The 11,277-nt window shown below is 37.9% G+C and overlaps 1 protein-coding gene across 3 annotated transcripts in view; it reads left to right on the top strand.

Moving 5' to 3' along the window:
* The first annotated feature begins 22 nt into the window (after positions 1-22).
* The window catches only part of LOC119861014 (claudin-19-like), a 35,334-nt gene continuing 24,079 nt past the window's right edge, over positions 23-11,277 (top strand). For 2 of the 3 annotated variants that reach the window (XM_038415350.2, XM_038415348.2), the window contains exons 1-2: positions 23-254; positions 6,825-7,089. In XM_038415350.2, coding sequence (XP_038271278.1) covers positions 6,870-7,089 — 220 coding nt within the window. In that variant the 5' untranslated portion in view covers positions 23-254; positions 6,825-6,869. Of the gene's footprint in view, positions 255-6,237; positions 6,390-6,824; positions 7,090-11,277 lie in introns of those variants that run through there. The other variant, XM_043492157.1, reaches the window with a different exon arrangement.

Raw genomic sequence — 11,277 nt, 5'->3', positions numbered from 1 at the left:
CGCCCACTTTTGCCGCCATGTTGAGAGGGTCTTTGCCTGTCTGTCCCATCTCGACCTCCGCCATGTTGAGAAGGGCATTTCCGGTATTCCCCGCTCAGGCTAGGCCGCCACGTTGAGAAAGTCATTACCACGTGACCACAGAGCTCCCCTGTGCCCGCCATGTTGAGAGGGGCATTCTCGAAGACTGAGGTTCCTTCTTCCCCCGCCTTGGGGCTTACGTGAAAAGCTGTTTTAAAGATGGCGGCCATCAGAAGGTGCGCAGGGCTGTGGTGTGTGTGGACCCCTGGGAAGGGCTGGAGACCCTGCTGGGTCTGCTGCTGAGGGGTGCTGACCAGATAGCACGTGTGAAAAGTCGGGACAGGAGGTGGGGGGGGGGGAATAGGAGCCTCTATAAGAAAAAGCCCCAAATATCAGGACATCTGGTCACCCTACCCTAGGGGCTGAGGGTAGCAGCTACTGTAGGGCTGGGGGAGGCAGAAGCCCAGCAGCAGGAGGCCTTGGGGAGCTCCATGGCAGCTCCTACATCCTCTTCTAGGCCCTGCAGGCCTGTGGGGCTTGAAATCTGATGGGGCTTGGCTCCTGCAGCAAGGCCCAAGGCATGAGAGCCTGGCTGACATAGTTAGACTAGGAGGGAATCAATTTATATTGGAAAACATTGATTTCACCAAGTACACATGCAAGCCCTGGGGAAAAATATTTCCATCGGTAACAATCAAAATGTACAGCTCAGACGAGAAGAAAAATGCTACTTGGGAACATATTAGAGGTTGATTTAAGGATTTTTTTTTACTTTTTGTATCTGTTGACACCTGATGGTGTCTATTTTTGTGGCAAAGCTTTAACTTTTTGACTCTCCACAGCTGTCATTAAATAATTATTGTCTGACTCCCCCATAATTTCCTGCAGTGTGAAAATGTAAATGGATAAAAAGTTTTGTGGAAAAATCTTTAAAATACATATTGACATCCATCAGAATTATAAATAAATAAAAATCAAATTCTGCTAAGCTAGAGCTGGGGGCTTGTTATACTCTTGCAGGTTTTTATCCTGGGGCTCACAGTAGTTGTGTTGTTTATATATGTATGTATGTATACCTGTGTGTGTGTGTGTATAAACCCATCTTCTGAAATCTTGTGATTATGTGACAAGCTCATCTTTCATTAATAAAACAAAAAGCAGCTTCTGACAGCTCTGCTGTGGAGAAAAGCTTGAAAACATGACTCAAGTAAAAGAACATAAACTATAATTAAATAAATATACTTTATTTTAAATCTCATGGTTTTTTAGACCTGACTTGCAGTTTTCTATTGCTTGATGTTAGCAATACTGAGGGAGAGACTCAGTGATGGTATCAGGTTTGGGGAGAAGGAACTGGGCTGCAATGGGAAGTGGCAGAGTCTGAGATGGCTTTTATAGTGCCTACAGGTCCAAATCAGGGACCAAGGCAGTGTACTGGCAAGTAAAACAGTCCCTGCCCAGCCCCAGAGAATTCACAATGTAGGACTAACAAATCCAATAGATGGATAAACAGAGACATGAGTGTAGGGTGATGGGCAAAGTAACAGTAATGATGAATGTCATTTGTGTATATTAGTGGTTTGATCATACGAATCATAAGTGGTCACCGGCCAAATAAAAGTATTTTCAGTATCCCCATCAAGTGTAGGGATGGGGGCAGGAAAGCAGTCCACTTGAGGATTGTGGGGAATGAATTAAGATTTGTTTCCTTTTTTGAATTTGCATCTTGTTTAACTGGATGGGGATTTTGTCTGCTAAGATGAATACTAGACAGTGACCTGAAGCAACCTCCTTAAACCTCTCCCGAAGCTTGCGTGTGATTCTGCTTTGTGTGTTCATATATTGCATTTTGTTTTAAATCTGTATTTTATCTCTTTCTAATCTGCACTGGTGACATTACATGGGTCATCCTCAGAATTTGCTTGATTTAAGCAAGAAGCAGGTTCCAGGCCATATATTTGTTGTAAAAACATTTATTGCAATACGTTTAGAAGTGAAAGCAACATTGTAGTCAGTACTGTTCATTTATATACCTCCCTTCCCCCTCGTTGAACAATACAGCTAATTAGGTAAAAAGAATTAAAGAGAATTGAGTTTCATAATGTGAAGAGTCTTGCACAGCTCATATTTCGTCTTGTTTCATGGTGTGGTTCTCCCCTCCCCATCCCCATCCCCAATAACATTTGGAAATCTTTCCAGGGTCTTACCAGAATTCACTAACTTTTTTTTCCAGCCTTAATATTTTTCTTTTATAACCTTTACTGTCATGTCTGCAATCCACTTAAATTTTTGGTTAGGAAGTTTCTTTCTAATCTCAAGAATGTTCTTTGCCCTCCTATAAGGCTTGAAAAATCTTTTCATAAAGTTGTAGTTCTTAATTTGATATGGTCAGCAGAGCAACCCTGGCTAGATGATTGGACTCTTCCCTGGATTTTATTGTCAGAACATTATGCCAAAGTCTTGTTTGGACAGTCCCAGAACATATTTAATTATTAGAGAGACAAGGTGGGTGAGGTAATAACTTTTATTGGCCCAACTTCTGTTGCTGGAAGGGACAAGCTTTTGAGCTTTATCCAGTAAAAGATATTAGCTCACCCATCTTGTTTCATATTCTGGGACCAACATAGCTACAACAACACTGTAAACAGTGCTTAATTATTCTATTATTAGCATTTGTAAATGTCTCCATTGCAAATGTCTTCATAACTTAATTCTAGGGCTGTCAAGCACTTTTCACAAACATTTTTATATAAGTAAAAGTACAAGAGCAACAACAAATCAGCCATCAAATCTGGCAATCTTGTTGACACTGAAAAGCTATAGAGCTTGGAGACTGAGCTACCTTGTCACTTTTGGAGATGGCTTTCTTAGCAACATTGCATCATACTAGCAAGGCAGGGAAGGGGTGATGAGAAGGTGCCTCTTCAAGAAGGGTTAGAACAAGAGTAATGAGAATCAAAAACCACTCCTTTGATTTCAAATGTAATTGACTAGAATGTCATCTGTTGAAGTTGTAGACGTTTGAATTTCTGCAACCTTTCAAATGATTGAGAATATTTAATATTTATTGTGGATTAAACTCTATCTACTATCTCTTAAACAAAACCTCATTGAATGTTGCAGGTGAAAAATTAAATATTTGAAAGATAGAAAACTCTGGCTTTGTTTCCCCACCTACTGCCTACTATAGGAGACCTCTATATTTCCAGTAAGGGCTATAGACCTCTTCTATCTCCTGCCATATTACGTATTAACCTGTGACCAACCATCTGACTCCTCAACATTACTTGGAGACAAGACACTCCTCTTACTTACTTATTCTTCAGGAGTTACAAATATCAGCATCCCATTCTTAGGATAGCTCTAACCTCCACACCACTACCTTCTTCTCTGCAATGGTCCAGAGAGCTAAACATCTTTTATCTGATACCTCACATACCTCGCCTCTCAGAGAACTCAATCTGTTCCATCCACTTTATATCTATCCACCTTGCTAATATGACTGATGCTACATCCTCCAGATTCAGACCAGACATGCACTTTTACTCTATTCAGTCTACAAATATTGTTTGGAGCTGATGGTATCACATCCATCCAACATGGAGTACTAATACTTATAGTCACTGAGGTGAAAAGGTTCTTAAAATTGTACTTGCATCCCTATTAGGAGAAGGCTGGATGTAGATATGGGGTTAGAGTTCAGGTTGTTTGTGGAACCTAAACTCAGAATTTCTTGACTTTCAAAAATCTAGTGTTTTGAATTACTGCATTCTAATGAAGGTGGCTATATGTCCAGCTTTGACTAGATTTGAAAGTATTTGGTCCAGCATTATATATAAAGTTTTAATCTTATGATCCTTACTATCAAGCATCAATAGTGATTGCCTGGATCCATAGCTATGTAACCTACAAAACCCATTAATCTGGGTTATTGGTATGTTTGTTTGGTGTAAAGCCTGTTTGATCTCGTTGCATCTATTAAGCTTATAATTTGTTGCAAATTTCCTTAATGGATCACTAAATATATTTATTTTAATAGATTACAAAATGTAAACATGTTTGGAAGAAAAATGTTCCCCTCTGAAATGTAGAGCTGAGCCTTTTTAGTGGAATAGAAATATTTTAAAAACAGAATGAGCCTGATCTGTTTTCCTTGTGCAACCAAACTCCAAAATAATTAATGGGATTTGAGTACATAATTATGGGCCAGAACCTGAATTTTTAATCTATATAAGACGGTATGAATTTACAGTGCACTGGCTTGCTGCAAGTAACATAACAATTCTTCCTTGGAAAATTATTATTGGGGAGTAGGGCTGTCAAGCCCACACCTGTTAAGTGTGTGATTAATCACACTGTTAAACAATAATAGAATATCATTTATTTAAATAATGTTGAATGTTTTCTACATTCAAATATATTGATTTCAGTTACAACACAGAATACAATGTGTACAGTGCTCACTTTATATTTATTTTTATTACAAATATTTGCACTGTAAAAAGCAACAAATAGTATTTTTCAGTTCACCTAATACAAGTACTGTAGTGCAATCTCTTTATCATGAAAGTTGGACTTACAAATGTAGAATTATGTACAAAAAAGGCATTCAAAAATAAAACAATGTAAAACTTTAGAGCCTACAAGTCCACTCAGTCTTACTTCTTGTTCAGCCAATCACTCAGACAAACAAGTTTGTTTACATTTGCAGGAGATAATGCAGCCTGCTTCTTGTTTACAATGTCACCTGAAAGTGAGAATAGGTGTTCGCATGACATTGTTGTAGCTGGTGTCGCAAGATATTTACATACCAGATGTGCTAAAGGTTCATATGTCCCTTCATGCTTCAACCACCATTCCAGAGGACATGCATCCATGCTGATGATGGGTTCTGCTCAGTAACAATCCAAAGCAGTGCAGACTGACACATGTTCATTTTCATCATCTGAGTCAGATATCACCAGCAGAAGGTTGATTTTCTTTTTTGGTGGTTTGGGTTCTGTAGTTTCTGCATTGGAGTGTTGCTCTTTTAAGACTTCTGAAAGCATGCTTCACACCTCTTCCCTCTCAGATTTTGGAAGGCACTTCAGATTCTTAAACCTTGGTTTGAGTGCTGTAGCTATCTTTAGAAATCTCACATTGGTACCTTCTTTGCGTTTTGTCAGATCTGCAGTGAAAGTGGTCTTAAAACAAACAACATATGCTGGGTCATCATCAGAGACTGCTATAAATGAAATATATGGCAGAATGTAGGTAAAACAGAGCAGGAAACATACAGTTCTCCCACTAGGAGTTCTGTCACAAATGTAATTAATGCCTTATTTTTTTAATGAGCGTCATCAGCATGGAAATGTGTCTTCTGAAATGCTGGCCAAAGCATGAAGGAGCATACGAATGTTTAGCATATCTGGCACGTAAATACCTTGCAATGCCGGCTACAACAGTGGCATGCAAACACCTGTTCTCACTTTCAGGTGACATTGTAAATAAGAAGCAGGCAGCAGTATCTCCCATAAATGTAAACAAACTTGTTTGTCTTAGCGATTGGCTGAACAAAGAAGTAGGACTGAGTGCACTTGTAGTCTCTAAAGTTTTACATAGTTTTGAGTGCAGTTATGTAAGAAAAAACAATCTACATTTGTAAATTGCTCTTTCACGATAAAGAGATTGCACTAAAGTAGTTCATATGAGGTGAATTTAAAATACTATTTCTTTTGTTAATCATTTTTATGGTTCAAATATTAAAAATAATAATATAAAGTGAGCATTATACACTTTGTATTCTGTGTTGTAACTGAAATCAATATATTTGAAAATGTAGAAAAACATCCAAAATATTTAATAAATTTCAATTCGTATTCTATTGTTTAACAGTATGATTAAAACTGTGATTAATCACGATTAATTTTTTAAATTGTGATGAATTTTTTGGAGTTAATCGTGTGAGTTTACTGTGATTAATCGACAGCCCTATTAGGGCATATTAAACATATTTTTCTGTCTTTTAATGCAATTTAACAGCAAGAAACAAAGGGAAGCTGACACCATGTGAGCAATCAGCTCTTACCAGGCCACCCTCAAGTGATCCCCAGAATAGTTTGAAAACCTCTGGCAATTAGCTTCTCTAGCATTATGATTGATTTTAATGTGTTTAATTTAATTCGTTCATGTTACTGAAGCTAGCCTATACGATGAACTCTTATCCACTAGTCAATGATCTGGCAGTGAGGCCTTGATTTTTAGTACAGGGGGAAAGGTCCTAATACAGTGCAAACTTTGTGTTTGACCAAACTGAGTCTCACAAAGTGCTGACGTTACCGTCTAGCAGAAAGGCAACTGAAATAAGCAGAAAACATACAGTATCTGTAAACGTAAGTGTCAACATTATTTTGTTTGCAATTTGAATCTATGTAGTGTAACGTGATAAAGTATAAATTGATTCAGTTAAATTATTTTTATTCTTGTATTTGATTGCCTTAATTTAAAAAACAAACTGAGTTTGTAAACTAGTGAAATGGAAATGTTGTAACAAGAGACACATTACAAACTCAGAGTATTGGAGTATCTGTTTTTTATGTTAAACATATAAAGATGTAGAAACCTAACAATATGGAACAAACGTCATGGTTTAGTTGAATACTTTTACTTGATTTCCAAAGAAATGATCAAATTTTAACTATCAGGTATACTGTAAAATAATTTTGCTAATCTTTTCATTGTTAGCTTGTAGTTTACATGAAGCATAGGCAATGTGACTAATGTAAATATAATCTGATCTATTGCATGTATTTAAACTATTTTAATAGGTTTCTGATATCTGAATTTTGGGGGGCTACTTTGAAAACCAAGAAATGGCATCATCATCTTTACAAATCTCTGCACTGCTTCTGGCTTCGGTGGGGCTCATCATTTTACTTGTTACGACTGTGTCCAACAAATGGAAAATTTCCAGTACTGCAACAGCAGTTATTACTGCAAACTGGATTTACGAAGGCCTCTGGATGAACTGTGCAGCTACTGCCTTGGGTTCGGTTCAGTGCAAGAAATTTTTCTCCTTGCTGAGTTTAGACAGTAAGTGTATGGTTTACGTATATAAAATACTACGGCGCAATTTACCTCCCATTTTGGGTACAGAGTTAGACAAGTTAGGGGACAGCATTCACTATGAACAGGCCAAAAGGCTTCAACCCAGCCCCTTTATGACCACTACTGTAGTCTATGGTCTAGAGTAGCAGCAGCCCCTCTTCTAGCTCCCCGCCCCCCTGTTGCAGTGGAATAATTGGATCCCATGGTTTCTCTCTTTCTCCAGCTGCATGTATGGAGACCCTGCAGTGCACAGAGTGGTGCTCCTGTGCATCCAGTCTACATGCAGTATAAATATCCTAGCTCTTTGCATGGAAGTGAATTTCACCCTTACAGTTTTGGAAAAAATACAATCTCCAATACTTAGTTTTTGTTCTTAATTATAAACATATCACATCTCAATGTATTTGAGATGTTCATTCATATGTTGACTTGGGATATAACTTTGCTAGTACTCCAGAACTGTGTGTCATAATCAGATCATTCAAATATTTTTTTCTATTTGTCAGAATAAACATTATTTTCAAGAAGGAACTCATGTACTAATTCCATAGTTTATATCAACCTAGAAAAAAATCTTGATTTTAAATATCTAACTTCAGATTGACAGAATTGTTTACTTGAAACTAGGATTTGCTGAAAGTAATTTCATTTCTGGTTAGTGCCACATATCAAAGTGTGTCAGGAATTTTGATTACTCAAAGGTGACAGTTTTAATATGAACAAATTTTAAAATGTTTCTGAGTGTACAACTATTTAGGACAAAACATGACAGTTTGATAATTTAGGACCAAGTGTAGCAGCAGAATTGTTACATCTAGGGATTGAAAAATACTCTGGTTTGAATTATTCTGGGTTTTCATTATTCCTTCCTGGAGCCATTTCCAAAAACCCCTGCTGGACTGAAGGCACAGTGAAGGACTGACATACTTATAAATTCTTACTTCACAAACAATTAAGAATAGAAACAACTGCTGTATACTATTGAAAGGTTGGCACTTTATGGCTGTTCTGTGGAATACAGCTGTTTTCAACTGATTAGCACAAGATGAGATACTGCCTTTTTTAATACTACAGTACCTCTTTTCCCTACTTCTTGAATCCTTCAGCCACTGTATTAGTTTCATACTTGAAAGGTACAAGGCAATGTTTTATTCCACCTTAAAGTGGAAAAATATGATGCAACGGTGCTTTATTTGTGGGACAGTAAAAAGGTTTCAGGATCAGTAAAGCTTTCTGAGCACAATATGTTCACTAAAAGAAAAGGAGTTCTTGTGGCACCTTAGAGACTAACAAATGTATTTGAGCATAAGCTTTCGTGAGCTACAGCTCACTTCATCGGATGCATTCAGTGGAAAATACAGTGAGGAGATTTATATTCACAGAGAACATGAAACAATGGATGTTACCAATCACACTGTAATGAGAATGATCAGGTAAGGTGAGCTATTACCAGCAGGAGAGCGGGGGGGGGAACCTTTTGTAGTGATAATCAAGGTGGGCCATTTCCAGCAGTTGACAAGAACGTCTGAGGAACGGGGGTGGGGAGGGGGGAATAAATATGGGGAAATAGTTTTACTTTGTGTAATGACCCATCCACTCCCAGTCTTTATTCAAGCCTAAGTTAATTGTATACAGTTTGTAAATTAATTCCAATTCAGCAGTCTCTCATTGGAGTCTTGCATAATGACAGGTTTCAGAGTAGCAGCCGTGTTAGTCTGTATTCGCAAAAAGAAAAGGAGTACTTGTGGCACCTTAGAGACTAACAAATTTATTAGAGCATAAGCTTTCGGAATGCATCCGATGAAGTGAGCTGTAGCTCACGAAAGCTTATGCTCTAATAAATTTGTTAGTCTCTAAGGTGCCACAAGTACTCCTTTTCTTTTTTCATTGGAGTCTGTTTTTGAAGTTTTTTTTGTTGAAGAATTGCCACTTTTAGGTCTGTAATCAAGTGACCAAAGAGATTGAAGTGTTCTCTGACTGGTTTTTGAATGTTATAATTCTTGACGTCTGATTTGTGTCCATTTATTCTTTTACGTAGAGACTGTCCAGTTTCGCCAATGTACATGGCAGAGGGGCATTGCTGGCACATGATGGCATATATCACATTGGTAGATGTGCAGGTGAACGAGCCTCTGATAGTGTGGCTGATGCGATCAGGCCCTATGATGGTGTCCCCTGAATAGATATGTGGACAGAGTTGGCAACGGGCTTTGTTGCAAGGATAGGTTCCTGGGCTAGTGGTTCTGTTGTGTGGTGTGTGGTTGCTGGGTGAGTATTTGCTTCCGGTTGGGGGCTGTCTGTAAGCAAGGACTGGCCTGTCTCCCATGATCTGTGAGAGTGATGGGTCGTCCTTCAGGATAGGTTGTAGATCCTTGATGATGCATTGGAGAGGTTTTAGTTGGGGGTTGAAGGTGATGGCTAGTGGCGTTCTGTTATTTTCTTTGTTGGGACTGTCCTGTAGTAAGTAACTTCTGGGTACTCTTCTGGCTCTGTCAATCTGTTTCTTCACTTCAGCAGGTGGGTACTGTAGTGTAAGAACGCTTGATAGAGATCTTGTAGGTGTTTGTCTCTGTCTGAGACAAACACCTACAAGATGTTCACTGACATCAGACCATAGATCTAGTCTGGCATCCTGCTTCCTGTAGTTTAGAATAAAACAAAATGATCCTCTTCTGTATTACATCTAGCCAATATAGTCAATAACACAGGAATTCTTCTTAACTAGCTTATCCCATCTTTAAATGAAATGTTCAAATTTTATTAGGAATTGCATTTACTACAAATTTCTGCATTTAGTACTTGTACTTACTTGGGATTTCTTATATGGTTGTGACATCACTGGCAGCCAGCTAGAAAGCTACATCTGCATTTAAAATTTCAGGAAATCTCAATGCATTTGTAACATATTTTGGAGTAATTTTCAGTAATCATCTGCCTGCATAGACCACCAGAGACTTGTAATGGAAAGTAACTAGAGTGAGAACTAATAGTTCAGTATTTTCTTCCTGCACCTGTTTGATTTTCAGTTCCTCTCCCTTTTCATGTGAGGAAATGTCTTTTAACAGGTAAGAGCTATAAAGGTGACTTCTTCTGCTCTTCTTCTGTTACCGTGTTAGTCACCACCATACAAATCTGCTGTTGCTCAGTAAATTGGATGTTTGTGTAACTTAGAAGGAATTTTTTTTACCTTTTAATAATTGTCCTTGATCCCACCCCAATCCCTTTTACATTTTTAAACATTAAAGTTCTTCAGTATTCAGATTTTTTTTTCCATAATTGTACAGAGCTATTTATTTGGGTCTAAATATAGTGAGCAGTATGCAGTATTTTGTTTCTTTGTTCTATTTGCTTGATGTGTCAAAATGTTAAAATATCTTGAGTTGCTGATAAATATCTACTGTTGTAAAAATTGTATAGACTTCAGAGGCTCAGACTAAGGATTAAAAATTCTTGATTTGCAATACAAAATTTTGAAGGTACATTAAACCTAATGCTTCAGATTTTAAACCAACCTCTAACTATTAGAGATTTGGATTAGACCTCATGTTGGGCAGGGGAAGGCAGATTATCCTACATCTATTTACTGTGGGATTTTTTACACCTTTCTCTGTGTCACTGTCAGAGACTGTCTGGTTTGAAAACTTGCTCTGGAAGGAAACTCTTCAATCACAATCTCAATATGGGAGTAAGCCTTTATTTGTTTTAGTTAGTTTAAACTGCTTAATAAAATAAGGGAATGGTTCATTTCACTTGACAGAGATAAAACTACCTGAAATGCTAAGAAACCCAGAGATGTCTAAATGTGTTTATTAAACGTCTAAGATGTGCCTTGTCTACATGTCTGTGGGTATATTGTACAATTTAATCAACATCTGAAATTACCCTTTTACAAGAGGCAAATGGACATGCCCAAACATGTCCCACTCTCATCCAAACTGTAACAATATGAAAGTGCAGACACTTTCAGGCAGCGTGCTGTTTCCTGGGGGAACTGTTTGGAAGTCACATCTATTGGGGATCTGTCTAAGAGGCCATGAGGCTGAAGAAGCCCTGATGTAAGCAGCCACAATAAAGCTGGAGTTTGTTAATTAATCCTGTGTCAGAATGAGATCTTGTACGGCAGATGATCCAAACACAATAAAGTGTAAAACATGGTGGCAGTGGTAATAAAGT

The sequence above is a fragment of the Dermochelys coriacea genome, chromosome 9, assembly GCF_009764565.3.
Source record: "Dermochelys coriacea isolate rDerCor1 chromosome 9, rDerCor1.pri.v4, whole genome shotgun sequence".
In the NCBI taxonomy this organism is placed as follows: Eukaryota; Metazoa; Chordata; order Testudines; family Dermochelyidae; genus Dermochelys; species Dermochelys coriacea.
This window is presented reverse-complemented; position numbering and strand designations above follow the sequence as displayed.